This window comes from Polyodon spathula, chromosome 6 (genome assembly GCF_017654505.1).
Source record: "Polyodon spathula isolate WHYD16114869_AA chromosome 6, ASM1765450v1, whole genome shotgun sequence".
In the NCBI taxonomy this organism is placed as follows: domain Eukaryota; kingdom Metazoa; phylum Chordata; class Actinopteri; order Acipenseriformes; family Polyodontidae; genus Polyodon; species Polyodon spathula.
In genome coordinates this window covers 31,809,191-31,824,827 of record NC_054539.1, presented here as the reverse complement: position 1 = coordinate 31,824,827, position 15,637 = coordinate 31,809,191, and the positions used below count along the sequence as shown (strand labels likewise).

General features: G+C 39.5%; 1 protein-coding gene across 4 annotated transcripts in view; it reads left to right on the top strand.

The window, feature by feature from the left end:
* LOC121317125 (serine/threonine-protein kinase MRCK alpha-like) overlaps positions 1-11,018 on the top strand; it is a 196,234-nt gene extending 185,216 nt beyond the window's left edge. Inside the window, exons 31-40 of one of the 4 annotated variants that reach the window (XM_041252747.1) lie at positions 383-976; positions 1,071-1,168; positions 1,272-1,356; positions 1,539-1,658; positions 2,380-2,501; positions 3,033-3,218; positions 5,073-5,190; positions 7,638-7,792; positions 8,504-8,578; positions 9,303-11,018. In XM_041252747.1, the coding sequence (XP_041108681.1) occupies positions 383-976; positions 1,071-1,168; positions 1,272-1,356; positions 1,539-1,658; positions 2,380-2,501; positions 3,033-3,218; positions 5,073-5,190; positions 7,638-7,792; positions 8,504-8,578; positions 9,303-9,434 (1,685 nt within the window). In that variant the 3' untranslated portion in view covers positions 9,435-11,018. The remainder of the gene's footprint in view (positions 1-382; positions 977-1,070; positions 1,169-1,271; positions 1,357-1,538; positions 1,659-2,379; positions 2,502-3,032; positions 3,219-5,072; positions 5,191-7,637; positions 7,793-8,503; positions 8,579-9,302) is intronic. The other 3 variants (XM_041252744.1, XM_041252745.1, XM_041252746.1) reach the window with 3 other exon arrangements.
* The last annotated feature ends 4,619 nt before the right edge of the window (positions 11,019-15,637 follow it).

Sequence of the window (15,637 nt, the reverse complement as noted above, 5' to 3'; positions counted from 1 at the left end):
AGCGTATTCTTCTGATGCCCATATTTTGAGGCTCTTTATCATGAAACATCACTATGTTGGGTATTGGATACAAAAGCACCTGCCAAATCTACAGTTATACCTACCTAAGTCTTATCGGGTCTGCTTGTAACTGAAACTGACTTCCAACCAGTGAAGATTCAGTTTTTATACAGATTATACATCATAGAACATTTGCATGGTAAAGTCATCTAAAGGTCAGACCAAAAGAATGCGTTACATTTTGCTAGTAATTCCATTTTCAACCCATGTAGATCAGGATCACAATTTTTATTGATCCTATATTAATCATTTGGTATGAGGTTGTGGTGACCTTTTTATCATGCTGTTTAAGTAAATGTGTGTGGCTCTTTGTCTGTTATAGAGATTATCCGTGTTGGTGATAACAAGAAAGTTCACCAGATAGAGCTCATCCCTAGCGAGCAGCTGATGGCAGTGATTTCTGGGAGGAACCGACACGTCCGCTTGTTTCCTATGTCAGCCCTGGATGGCAAAGAGACGGACTTCTACAAACTGGTGGAAACAAAGGGTTGCCAGACGATTGTGTCAGGGCAGGTCCGACACGGGGCTCTAACGTGCCTGTGTGTAGCCATGAAGAGGCAGGTGATATGCTATGAACTGAACCAGAGCAAGTCACGCCACAAAAAGATCAAAGAAATACAAGTGCCGGGCAATGTTCAGTGGATGGCTATGTACAGCGAGCGACTCTGTGTGGGCTACCAGTCTGGCTTTATGAAGTACAGTCTCCCAGGGGAAGCAAACCCTGTTAACTTACTCCACCATGACGACCAAACACTTTCCTTCATCACGCACCTGGGCATGGACACCATCTGCGCAGTGGAGATCTCTAATAAGGAGTATTTGCTGTGTTTCAGCAGCATAGGGGTGTATGTGGATTGTCAGGGCCGAAGGTCAAGGCAACAGGAGCTCATGTGGCCCGCCCTTCCAATTTCCTGTTGTAAGTTTATTTATTCCACTCATCTGCCCTTATTCCTTAAGTTATAATTACTAGAAATATACATACAATTGAATTTTTTTATGTTGTTCTTTAGGTTATAATGCTCCATACCTGTCGGTGTATAGTGAAAATGCTGTAGATGTGTTTGACATCAACACGATGGAGTGGATCCAAACAGTTCCATTGAAGAAGGTATGCGAAGAGGGATTTACTGTATGGATACAGAAGCCGTCATGCTTTTGTAATAAATAGTAAAGCTTCAAAACGTATTTTTTTTTGTTGTTTTTTGTTTAAGGTGCGGCCTTTAAATACAGATGGATCATTAAATATTCTAGGCCTGGAAACTATTAGGTTAATTTATTTCAAGAACAAGATGGCAGGTAAGATTCACGTGCTACTTCAAAATACTCATGAATTAAAAGTAAAAAGAGCAATTTGCAGCTTTGACAACCCAACTCTGCACAAGGGTAATAGCAATTGACACAGTTCCTTCTAGCTACACAGCTGTTTCCTTGTGTTGTGCCTTACTTGAGCCCTCTCTGAACACCTCTCGTCTGTACAGAGGGAGATGAGCTGGTGGTTCCCGAAACGTCTGATAACAGCAGGAAGCAGATGGTGCGAAACATTAACAATAAGAGACGGTATTCCTTCAGGGTGCCAGAGGAGGAGAGAATGCAGCAGAGTTCCCCTTCCCCCCCCCCCCTCCCCCCCCCCCCCCCCCCCTCCCCCCCCCCCCCCCCCCCCCCCCCCCCCCCCCCCCCCCCCCCCCCCCCCCCCCCCCCCCCCCCCCCCCCCCCCCCCCCCCCCCCCCCCCCCCCCCCCCCCCCCCCCCCCCCCCCCCCCCCCCCCCCCCCCCCTCCCCCCCCCCCGTATGAGTTCAACTTGTCTCATACTTGTAGTTCAGTAATCAAAAAACATCAGCAGGAGGAGCTACATGGAGAGCACCCCCCCCTCCCCCCCCCCCCCCCCCCCCCCCCCCCCAATGCTCCCCCCCCCCCTGGACCCCCCCCCCCCCCCCCCCCCCCCCCCCCCCCCCCTTTTCTCACCACTCACTGGTACAGCTGTTATTTACCATATGGGGACCTGAACCCTTTTGCAAATCAAATTGCAATCCAGTCAGATCTGCTGTAGCTAAAGATCATTTGGTACCCTCACATTTAAATGAAATGAAAAGCAAAAGACATCATTTAAAAACCTGTATTATAAAAAATATATATAGATCTTTTTTGGCATTTTAAGTACTCAAAGAAAATATAGTGGCACAGAAAATTAAGTCATTCAGGAACATTCAGATTAGGATTAAGATTAAATGATCTGCATATTTACAAATCTAAAGTTTGTATTTATTTTACTGCATAATATAGTGAATATTAAAATGCTCCTTTTTTGATTTGTGTTCTCGTGCAGAGAAATGCTGAGGGACCCAGAGATGAGAAATAAACTAATTTCCAACCCCACGAATTTTAACCACATAGTTCACATGGGTCCTGGGGATGGTATCCAGATACTGAAAGATCTGCCCATGGTAAGGAAGTCTGAATCAGTCAAACCCTGGCTTCATTTATAAGAATGAAGCAAACTCTTTGTCATCTGTCGTCAGCCACACAATTTATGTATTTCATTTTCTGTTTAAAATTTTGACCAAGTTTTCATTGGACATAATATTTATACAAATATACCTTTTATTAGAACTAGTTAATGAAAATAGAGCACTATATTAAAATGTTATCTATTGTTTATCATCACAATTTGTATACTTATATATGCTATGCAGAAAGTAGTGCAATAGGTGTATGACCTGAAGATTTGGATACAGCTGAATTAATAATAATTAGAATTAAATCATAATATTTTACTAAAAGGTGTGGTATTTTACTTGCAGTACTAGTTAAATGTACATTCTACCATGGTTATATGTTAAGGCTTGTTCTATTGCTGTACTTTTTTCAAACAAATGTAGTTCATATTTTAGTTCCATTTTCTATGGTCCTGCTCAGGGCTGTCTCTCACTGTTTTCCATTTTCATGCTGACTTTTCCTCTTGGTTTCTCTGGTAGCCAGGTTCCCCTCACCCATCCCCTAATCATCACTTGCGCTTGATCTCCACTCCAACCAACTTTGAGCACGTCTATCACATGACTGTCCATTCTGCTGAAAACTTCCTCTATTTTGATTCCATAAACCCTTCATACTCACCTTCACTGAGCTCTCTCCCTGGAACTCCATATTCCATATCTCCAAGGGTATGGCCTGTTGCTGCTGCTGCTTCTGACTCCATGTTTGACGTTTCTGTGTGTGTTTATTGGAGACCGGTGCCCTATGCATCAAAGCTGTTTGCTTCATCTGTAGTTTGTATAATTTTGTGTGACATATTGCAGTTTGCAGTTCTGTCTTGTCTGGTAATCTTATTAACCTGGTTTGGATATCTGTACGTTCCGCTGTTTGGAGGATCTTTTAATCCTTTGTAGTCCTAATTTGGACCAGGTCCAACATTGCAGTTTTTCCTTTCCAACACATCAAGCACAGGGCCCTAACCATCAAGCACAGGGCTGTAACCGTTTTTTCTCCGGAAAAAGCAGAGAAAAGCTTTCAATAGCCGAGAGAGGCCGATGGAAGCTGAAAAAAAACGGAGGCGGATGTGAGCAATACTCATAGTCCTTCACCACAGACATAAACAAACAAGAGAGCTGCTTGCATCCAGCACTCAAAGAATATCACAGACATTTGCAGAGCTGTTTGATATGTTATAGTAATAAAATAATGACGGATCACATTATTGAGGAGTTTGGTGATAAAACAAGTGATCAGGAGATGATTTATCAGTATGCACGACTATGAAGAGGTATGTGATAAATACAGAGAACAAGGGGTGGGGCGGGGTTGGAGATGCAGTAATGAGTGTCCTGTTGATATGCAGGGCCTTTACGCCTGTTTTACTTTGAATAAAATTACTTCTAAACAGCATGTGTGAAGTTAACAGTGTGTGAAAATAAATTGGACCTGACACGTATGACAGGCGCTGAATAAGTGGACCGCAAAGGCTTAAGAATCTACTGTTTTGGCACTATTTGATCAAGGAGAAATTTGTACATAATGCTTACAAGTAACATGAATGGGGAAATTTACTTTTCGTGCACCAAGTCAATTTTACAACAGCCTTGTTTGTTACAAATATGATCAGAAATCAATGCCAGCAATCTAGGCACTGAGGCTCCCGAACTGTCACAGGAGTTAGCAACTGGTAATCAAACCCTATTCCACGTCTGATTTTTACGCATGCAGGACAAGTGGATTCCACCAGCCCTCCATTCCTCTCAGTATCTTTCAAAAACAATTTGTCTTTTTTTTTTTTTTTTTTGAGAGTCGTGGGATTAAGGGTGGCTATGTAGATGTAATTCAACCCCCCCAGCTATTTATTTTGTACCCCATAATGGGCAATGATAGTCATGTTTGAAAAAAGGTCATAGTGAAGCTACTCCAGTTTTCTTTCAGAGAGCTGTCAGGAAAGATACAGGCTCTCGGGGGTCTAGGGTTGTACAAAAAGGAAGAGACAAAGATAAACCCTTCTGTGGATGTCTTAGCAAAAGTATTATGTAAAATTACACATTCCAACAACAACTGTCAGAGCTTAATTGATAAAGTGGGGTTAATTAGGTATGTCTTTTGGCGTTTCATGTAATACTGTGTTTATTTCCAATTAATGTTAATGCATTGTGCTTGTTTGTTTTTTTCTCTGTTCAGTTCTATTTCCCAAAACCTTGCAGTACATGTATACCTGTTACTGGTAATTGTTGATCACCTTAGTAGAGTAAAACATTTTCTTGATCATATTTCTAACTCCAGACCAAAATTTATAGTAATAAAAACTGTAGCGATGTATCCCTTTTCCTTGCATCTGTTAAGAATAAAAGTGTTACAGGTATATATTCGACCATTTCCCTTGGTAGTTGTAATTTTATTGTCAAATGTTTATGGGGCAACGGTATTTGTGACTGCCCATGGGTTCTAACTGCTCCTATTCCTTTCAAAACTCTGCTTTGACAATTCCAACTGTCACATTGGTTATTCTTTGCTTTTTTGTTTGGTGTGACCACTAGAACCTCCGTCCTCAGGAGAGCCGCACCATGTTCAGCGGGTCTGTAAGCATCCCCTCCATCACCAAGTCCCGCGCCGAGCCAGGCCGCTCCATGAGTGCAAGCAGCGGACTGGGATCAAGTGAGTGCTTCCCAATTAGGGGCTTTCCAACTGGGAAAATATGCTTCACAAGTTCATTAAAGGACCAATTTAGTTGGTGTTTGTTCTCCGTTTACTTTGTTTCAGTTCAGAACTGAGCTGAGCTGCAGAGCTTAAGGGGAAGTAATTGTAATGAAAGCAATCATAGAGGTTAAAGTGCAATTAAGTTAGATTGACAAATGTATACTGCTTTATAAGATTACTGACAGCTTTCCTCTTCTAAAACCAGTTGCAACCATGGGTGTGTATTTCCAAGTCTATGACCATGTCTAACCTTGAATTAAGAGGCACACATTGTATTTTAATCTTATTCTGTTTGAGATGAGAATGTTTCCTATACATAAACAAAATACATATTTAAAACTAGCAGATGTGAATGCAATTTTTATAAGCTTCTATTTGACTTTAATATTTAGAATCGAATGTTATTTACTGCATATGTATGAGGAGTCAAAAGAAATAATATTTTGTACTGAACAAATGCAGAGAACTAGGTGCAGAGTAATGGAAAATATCAAGTAAAATAAAGAAGTAATATTGCAACCCACCAAAAGAACACTTCATAAAAACGATTTTCACTATGTCTGTGTGAATCTGGAAATCTCACAGCACCGCTTTTCCTTTCACGACTGACCTTATCGGAGAGTCTTGTTTAGATAAGTACATTGTTGCTTTTATCTGTATACATTTAGCATTTATTGTGTTTTTACACAAATTATATGTGATATTTAAACGAATCGCTGTTATAGTTTTTACTAATTTATGCTAATTACAACCTGTTGCTTGTTACGTCCCACTGCGGCCTTGTGCCCCACATGAAACCAGCGGCTCGAGTCACTCCTTCCCTGGGATCAGTCAGCTGGAGCATATTTTATTTCTCCTTTTTGCTTTTTAGCACCATACGAGATGTTTTCAGTCCCATGGCAAATATACTGCAATTTTTGCGGGACCTTTTTGCAGAAGGCAGATCTCCCTCCATGCTTATGGTCTGCCTGGCAGCTATACCAGCTTGCCATATTAAAATTGTCTCGGTCTCCCCAGTAGCACACTTCCTGGGGAGGTTCCTGAAGGGTGCTTGGAGGTTAATACCCACTAAAAAGGACCTTGCCCCTCACTAGCGACTTAATGTCATGCTGGAGACGCAGACAAAACTGCCATTTGAGCCCCTACATTCAGCAAAGCTGAAATTCCTATCATTAAAGACAGCTTTCCTTACATAGGCGCTGCCCGGTTAAGGCACTGATATGTTATGTTGACCATACCCAGAGCTGGCGGCAATCAGAACAATTGTTTATTTGCTTCGAGTCAAAGTTCCACGGACAAGCCCTGTCTAAACAGTGGCTGTCACAGTGGATTGCAGAGACAGGATTGCACAAGATCCAGCCAACCTGCCCCACCAGAGAAGCTCACTGGTCACTCCACAAGAGGTCTTGCAACCTCTTAAGCATTATTCCAGGGTGCATCTGTTGCAGACATTTGCAACACTGCAGTATGGGCCACGCCTCATACGTTTACCTGGTTCTACTGACTAAATGTCATACATCAGCAGAACCCTGATTTTGGGACCAGTGTGTTAAAAGCAGCCACTCATTCTGCTTTTTAACAAAATTGTATTATGTTTCACTTTAAGTCCTGGAGTAGTTAGCCATACACCATTTTTTGGACTTCTGATATCAAATGCTGAGGTTACCTTGCAGCATATACACTGCATAAAGGTTCTTCTTCACTGTACTATGCCATGGATCCTCTTCGGTCCTCAGCCAGAATACTATAGGCAGTTATCTTCCTTTTTAGCACATCTGCCGGTGCTGCAAGTCCTTCACTTGCTATAGCTTGGGTAGTCTATCCCATACGCTAATGGTTACATTTCGTACTTGAAAGGGAGCATTAGGTTAATATCATAACCCTGGTTCCCTGAAATTGAAATGTAACCATTACCCTTCAAGATCACTGCGTTCACTCCAACACAGCAGGCCTGAAAAGAAAATAGTGCTGAGCCTTATGAGTCAGTCGTGTTCATCTCCTGGGAGCAGATGTCTGATGCATATGGGGCTCCTTAAGGAGCTGCTCAGGTAATTTCTGGCTACATTATGGTAATGGTTACATTTCTATTTCAGGGAACCTGGATTATGATAATACCCTCACGTTCCCTTTCACCTAACATTTTGTGCCCTCGGGGGCGGGCCATGACTGCATCACAAGCTCGCTGAGCAGCCTTGGTATACAGTTTTCAGGATTTGGGTCTTAGGGGGTAAATACCTATTCAGTAATGGTTACAGTCCTATTTCAGGGAACCAGGGTTATGATAATACCCTTACATTCACTGGCAGTTTCTGTGATTGATGGTGGAATCACTGATTTATGGAGGGGGTAGAAGGATTAGTGTGTTCTGTTCATCCATGTTAAATCTGAGTGTACTTGTGATATAGGATCCACAGCACAGAATGGAAGTGCTCTCAGGAAGGAGTGCTCGGGAGGAGGCTACGGGGCCAAAAGACAACCAATTGCGTCACCTTCTGACGGCTCTTTGTCCTCTGGGGGGATGGATGGTGGTGATGCACCAATATCACAGTTTGAAAGAGAGGTAAGGTACCCTTGTCAAAGTGGAAATTATTTCAAACAGATATACCTTGTTTCCACTCCAAATCCCCAAATTTAATAAAACAACATATTCTGTTATGTATTTAACAACTCTTGCGTGTTAATCCTATATTGCATGAATTACAGAGACGTCATGGAAACTTTATCATGCTTTAAGGCCGTATTCCAACTTTCATTTTCAAGTATGTGACATACCTGTCCTCACATGCAATAAAGGGTTAATATTTACATTTTGCCTGTCCTGTTTGTTTAAAAAAATATTTATTCCCCAGATTTCTCCGAGCATGTTTGCTCACTCCTCAGTGTGGTTCTGTTTGCCTTGCTTGGGGTGAGGAATTGATTATCCATTAAGATTAATTTAAACTAAATAATAAACTGACTTCAAAAAGTAGTAGCTGCTTTTTAGATGATAGATGATTGTACAAAGTTGGTGCAGTTACCAAACAATCCCTTGACCTATCCCTTGCTTACAGACCTAATCTCATTAGTGCCTTACCAGTGCGGGAGGTTAACCATAATAAATTTATATGGGAACGTCTTTTACCGTGTTACCTCAATGCCAGATTCAAATCCGTAACCTGACTGCAGTGGTACCGCTGCCTCTTATTCCATGGCCCATCCAAATTTGATCAGGTGATGATGGGAGCTGATGGGAGTGGGAGCTGAGTATAAACTCAGTTATTTTCCTCTCCAGTGGCAGGCTGTCTCCCCAGCAGAGAAGACTCCTGATTTGAAAAGGGCATTAAGGACCCTGCTTAGTAAAGTTAAGGTAATGTTAAACCTCACCCCCAACGTAGGGAATGTTACAATCAGTTCTGAAGTCCACAGCAGTGATGCATTCCTGTTTCCCTGGCACAATTTTAAGGCTTGACTTTTTCATTTATTTTATTTCTATTATATAAGTAAACTGGAATGGCAAGCTATCATCAGCATGCTCTGTATCCATAAAGTTCCAGCTTAACCCCGAAATACCTCTGTTAATGATTTACAAAAAAGGACAGGCAGAATTAATAGCATAGGCTCGCATTATGCTTTGCATGTGAGCCGAAAACAAATTTTTTGCAGTTTCCCATTAGGAGCTCTATTTTGAAACCAAACAAAAAAAAGTAAATATTTACTTTATAACAAAAAACTATTTAGAACAATGTAACTGCTCCCTCCTACAACTAACCCTAGGGTTACTTTTTCATTATGATGCCACTATCCTTATAGCAGCTTTTAAAAATTAACAGATAACTTTTTTAAATGTTTTTTGACATTTTTCGCAGTGATACCATTTTTTTTTTACTTGCTATTTTAACAATATAACAATAATGTCAATATAAGCAGTGCGTGCCATTGTAAATGAAATCCTAGGGTAAGTTGTTTCTTGTTAGATGTATACCATTTGAAATATTTGATTCTACTCATGAGCTTTGCCTTTGCACTTTGTTTGAAATAGGCCCCTTAATGTTTGTAGTCTAAACCTTGTTTTACATTTTTGTTTGTTACAGGATTCCGATTCCCCTCGACATTCCACAGCTTCCAACAGCTCCAACCTGAGCAGCCCGCCCAGCCCAGCTTCCCCTCACAAAACCAAGAGCCTCTCCTTAGGGAGCACAGACCACGTTGGGTGGGAAACATGAGCTTCACAAGTCATCTAATCTTCAATCAAGTCTCTCCTCTCCCTCCTTCTCCAGTCCCTCAGACCTCAGACCTCATTCATTCTAATCATTCTCCTTGGGAACCTGCAGCACACCTTTCACCTCATTGGCCATAAGAGATGCAAAATTCAAATAAAATACCAAGACTTCATCTGAACTTCTACTGGATTGAAGACGTCGACCAGCTGATGCAAAGTTGTTTTTTTTTGGTGGGGGGGTGGGGGGTGGGCAGGCAGTGCAAAGACTACTGAACTTGAGCTGATGTGTTTGTTGCCAACAACTCCCATTTATCACGATCACGATTTGGACAGGATTTTTGAGTGTGTAAAAACAAAGAAAGTGATTTACAAATGTATATAAACATATGTATTAAGTTTATAGATAGAACTTGTGATATTTATAGTAGAATATGTTTCGTTAGCTTAAAGTAAATAAATAAAAAGAGATAAGGGGTGCTCTGGAATGTAACCCTCTGCAATATTTATGGCGATCTAGCTGTGCTGGTGGTTGTTGGTGAGTGATGGGGGGGTTTCTGCTGCTCTTCTTGGTCTTCTGGATTTAGTTTTATATCCTGTACACTTACATTGCTGGTCAGAGGGACAGTATCTATAAGGTAAACATGCCACAGGGCAAAAGCATTCTCAATCATTCTCAGTGTGTTTTCGTTGTGTTAAAAGTGTCGACATGTGTATTGAATACCAACGAGTGCTTAAAGGTGTGAATGGTTAGCAGCTTCATTCAAGCAGTTTAGATTCTTCCTTTGTCATGTTGCCTCAAGTGTCAGCAGCAATGACGCCGTCCCGTTGAAATAAATGGCTTACAGTTCTCTTGAACACAGGAATAAGCTGTCACAGGTTTTTGTTTTAATACTGTAAATACAAGTAGAGAATAATGTATCTAAACATTGCAAGTCTGATGTAGAGTATAATGAGCATAAAAGACTACTGGTATATTTTTTTCCTGTTAGTTGTGTAGGAAGTTTCATGTGAGTGAGCTAATACTATGTTATTGCATTCACTGGGATCTCATTTCTATGATTAGGTAGGCAGCAACTCCATGTTCTACAGTTGTTAAGATTGCTGAAAATTTCATTTGAAAATAGAGCTTAAGTTACAAAAAAACTGTAACCCATTGGAAAAGTAATGGCCAATAGGAAAAATCATTTTATTAGGTATTATGGCTCTAAAATGGAACAGTATTTTTTTTTAAGAGGTAGCTGAATTTCTATTCTACAGCAGTAGGTGGAGCTGTTGTATAAGTCCACATGGCACCGTGCCATTTTCCACTACAGTTCTGCTGTGTAACTTCAGCATTTGCACAGATTGTCTCATATCCCACATCACTCACATCTCATAGTACCTGTATGGTTCGTCCTTCACGTCCCTGTTGTTTGCATAGTTCAGCAATAACACACCATGTGTCCAAAGACATGAACCCATTTTCCATCAGCCTCCTATTTTGATTGCAGCATTGTCACTTTTACATAAGTTGAATGTGTGCTTTAGAGGACCAGTCCCCAAGAGCTATTTTATGAAAGAAAATGAGTTTTCTATTGCAATTATATATATATATATATATTATATATATATATATATATTATATATATTATATATATATATATATATATATATATAAATACAACTGCAGTGTACAAAATTGAAGGCGTATGAAAGAAAAGGTTTTTAAAAAATGTACACAGTTAAAAAGTGATTTACCTTAAACACACTGCACTGTGTGTACTTTTCTTTTTAAACAGCTGAAGGGCTTTTGCCCCAAACGTTCTGAAAATAAGATTCTTTTACTCTTTTTAACTTTTTGTGTACATTTAAAAACCTTTTACTTATATATATATATATTGGTGGTTCCAGCCAGTAGACTTTCTTGTTCTGTTTAACTTGATTATACTGGAGATTGACATATGCAAAATATCATAAAACCATAGGGGGGGGTCAGCTGTTTAAATGTATTTAAGTGATTTACCCTAAACATGACCTGTGGGGTGGGGCAGTACTGTAATCATAAATGATTTATGTTGCAAAAGCGTTAATAGTCTAGTAGAAGATGAGAGCTGGGAAAAGAGGGGGTTGAAATCCAATGATCTCAAAGCTTTTTTCACAGAAAAATGAATATTGAAGACCACTGAAACTTGGATCATCCTCATTACTGAACCAATTTGTCCATACATTTCTTCTAAGAACATTCAGACATTCATCAAGGTTAGATCATAACTGTGGTTTTCAAACTTTATAGGCCTCGTACCCCTTTCCAAGTAATCTAGTCTACCACGTACCCCCTCAGAGGTGAGGTCATAATATACACATGAAAACAGGAAAAATATGGTCTTTTCTAATTAGTAGATTAAGTACTTGCAAAACTTCTTCACTCTAGACACTAGAAGCTGATAATGGCTTGTTTGAATGAGGCCAATAGTTCGGTTTCAGATTTGTCATGTGTTGCAGGGCAGAATTCAGTAAAACTAAGCCCTGATTAGTAAACAGTGCAGCCGTACACTGGGTATGTCATTCTGACACACAGGGAAGGAGAAGGAGCTAGAATTTAGCCAAGTACTATAAATGGAAAACTGCTGTGAAAAAGACTCCAATGTCGAAACAAGGCCAAATTAAGAGCCCAAAAATAGGTTATGAATCTGAAAAACAAAAGATTCCAATTTAAAACAAAATCAGAAAAGCAAAGTCATGCATTTCTTCCAACAAATGCAGAAAGTACAAAGAGAAAACAGACGTGGCAGCTGGCATAAAAACATTTTAAAAAGTTACAAATAGAGGCTTTTTTTTTTCATTTGAACTCGAATTTTACTGTTAAACACGTGAACAACGACAATTTAAAATGTTGTGTGTGTGTCTTGTGCGCGATCAAATCCAGCCAGAATATTTCCAAAAGCTTTGTTGAAAGTAGACGGGGTATTTATGTTATACACTTTTAGCAAAATGCTGACATGTTAAAGTGTTTAGTGCAGTAACCTGTTCATGTTAATCAGCTGTAAGACAATTAAAGGGTACTCGCTGTATGATATGAGCACACTCGGTCTGGGGTAGGAAACCCGATTCCGGATACTCTTCCCAATCCCAGAATTTAGGGATTGACTTTTTTTTTTTTTTTTTTTTTTAATCCTGGGATTCCATTTTTCTTATAATAATAATAATAATAATAATAATAATAATAATCATGCTTTTGCTTTTATTAATAACTACCAGTGTGGAGGTATTGCAAGTAAAGATAACAGTCATGTCACTCCAGTGCAGAACAAGTGAGTGGTTTCACTGTCTAAGTGGGGCGGCCCAGCTGCCTGCTCAACTCAATAATACTGTTATTTAAAAACGTAAATGTGGATACAACACTGAACATTTAATCTCCAGAAAGTAAATGTACCTAGTAAATACTACATATTTTTAAAATAAGCAACATCATACAATGACAATCTTTGAGCTTTTAGTTTTTTAGCCCCGACTGCAGCCACAGCCCTGCTATTTTTATATATATACATTAGCCATGTGTGCGCTCACTGCTCGCTCACCGTCAGCAGCCAGCTGGGTGTGTATAGAGTTAACCTCGCCCCAACAGAAAGGAAACGTATACCAGTACAGTTCTGGTTTTATTTGAAAGGCGATTCAATATTGTTGATTCGATTAAGTCTCAAAGTACTACAACATGGTAAAAACAAATGCATTGTCCGTCATTACAGGATTTTTCTCGTGTACCCCAGTTTGAAAACCACTGGATCATAACATTGTTTGTAACCAAATTAAATTAAACACCTGATTTGGTATCTCCTTTCAGCAGGGATCAGGGGGGAGAAGTCTACAGATAAGCTTTAGAATTTGTGAAACGCAACAGACACAGAAAAGAACATCTTGTGATCTTTGGGTTTGCATTATGTACCTCCATCACTATTAGCATATTTTAAACTCAACCCCAGCAATTAACAATGTGTTTTGTTTCCCAATAATAAGCCTCAATAAACATTTGGCGAATAAACCAGGTTCTGCCTTAAATATTACTTCAGTTATTTGTTCATGCATGGTATTATTGAATGCAAGCTGTATGCTCTTATTGAATCAGTTACTTGTGGGACACTGCAATTATTTAATTAAAATGTATCTGCAAAGAAAATTGTTTTTTTTTCATTCAGGTCAATGATTTTTAATTCCATAATTATTTGAAAATCATGTTAACTTCAACATTGTGATATTTATAAATATGAATTATAAAATGTTTCACTTGTCTGTAATGTATATACATGCTTCATTAGTATTGTTCATTAATGAATTTCAGAAGTGAAGTAATGTAGAATTTACTGTTGGCAACTTAGCAGGCCATCTTGGTAAAAGCTTGGTAACAAATGGCAATTTCTAATTTTTTTTTTTTTTTTTTTTTTTAAATAGTCATTGCCAATGATTTTACCCAGTTGTTCTCCTCAATTTGGAATTGCCAATTGTGTTATTAATCCTGGTTCACTGGGGCAACCTCCTGCTGACTCGGGAAACAGCCAAAACGTGTCCCTGCCAAGCTGTTGTTTTTTACACTGCAGATCCACAGCGAAACCATCAGGTCTATAGTGCCAGAGGATAACACAGATCTGAATAGCTCCACTGCAGACCCACAGGTGCCCCATCAGCCACAGGAGTCACTGGTGCGCAGTGAGCTGGGGCTTGCCATGCCGACTTAAGCCATCCCTACCCGGGCAGCGCTCAGGCAGTTGTGCGCTGCCCCCTGGGAGGTCCTGGTCGGCAATGACATAGCCTGGATTTGAACCTGTGATCTCCAGGCTACATGGAGCGCCTTTACTGGATGCGCCACTTGGGAGCCCAATGGCAAGTTTTAACCCTTTGCACTTGCTGTTTAAAATATATTTTTCAGAGTAAAACAGGTTGAAAAGGCATTGAATCGCAAAAGGACACTCAGTACTGTATCTCCAGCCATACCCCTTGTTCGCTGTATTTTTCACATACCTCTTTATAAATGTGCATACTGATAAATCCTCTCGTGATCACTCGTTTTATCACCAGACTCCTCAATAATGTGATCCAAGTCATTATTTTATTACTATTATATCTCAAAAAGCTCTGCATATGTCTTTGATATTCTTTGAGTGCTGGGTGCAAAAGCAGCTGTCTCCTTTGTTTATGTTTGTGTTATCTATAGTGCATGGGGCTGTGAGCTACACCCTTTTTTTCTTTTTTTGGTCTCACTCAGCCATTGAAAGATTTTCTCTGCTTTTTCTGGAGAAAAAACGACTAGAGACCTGTGCTTTATGTCTTTCTGATGATGTCGGACAGGGTTGAACATCTGACTGGAAAGGGAAAATTATATTGTCGTACCTGGTCCGACATAGGACCGCAAAAGGTTTAAACAAACAAGACACAATTTCTCTCGTTTCCCATATGGTCATCTCGTTTACCAAGGTCAGTTGTATTCTAGTGTTGCTCTCTAGTGATTGTTAACCTTTTCATTCCCAAATGAAAATGCTAAAATGGATGGCTATTAAAACTGAAATACATACATTTGTTTACAATTAGTTTGGATATTCGTTCCAATATTCATTTTCAAAACATTGTCAAAGCCATTTTATGCAATACTGTATTTAAAGTTGAAAAATATCCCAGAAGTAAGAAAGGCCTTACTTTACCCTTGTGAATTAACTTCAAAATAAAGCAAGCAATAGATGTTAGTTCAATCTTGTGTGTATTTCAAGTAAAAACAAGGTAGACAGCGCATTTTTAAAAAAATAATCCCTGCCATTGTTGTCTGTTTACAGTAAACAAAGTGACCATACACATGCTTTCACAAAGTAATAACATTAGTTTTTAACTTTAATAAACAAATATAACCCTGGTTACCTGAAATAGAAATGTAACCATTATCTAATGGCAGACTTGTAGGACTCGGACTTGAGTCACAGCTGCAAGACTTGGACTCAAACATTCGGGCCCCATGACTCAGAGATATTAATGGCGAGTCCTTTTTTTATTTTCTATTACACAAATAATATTGCAGTTACTAGGAAACCTGTGCACACTAAAAAAATAAACTATCCAATCACTGGTTAGTAACCATTAAACTAGAAGCCAAAATATAATTGAAAACAATAGAACATTGATAACCTTAATTTTGAGTTTACTAAAAATAAAAATGAACAAAAAAAGAATAATCAATCATATAGTTAT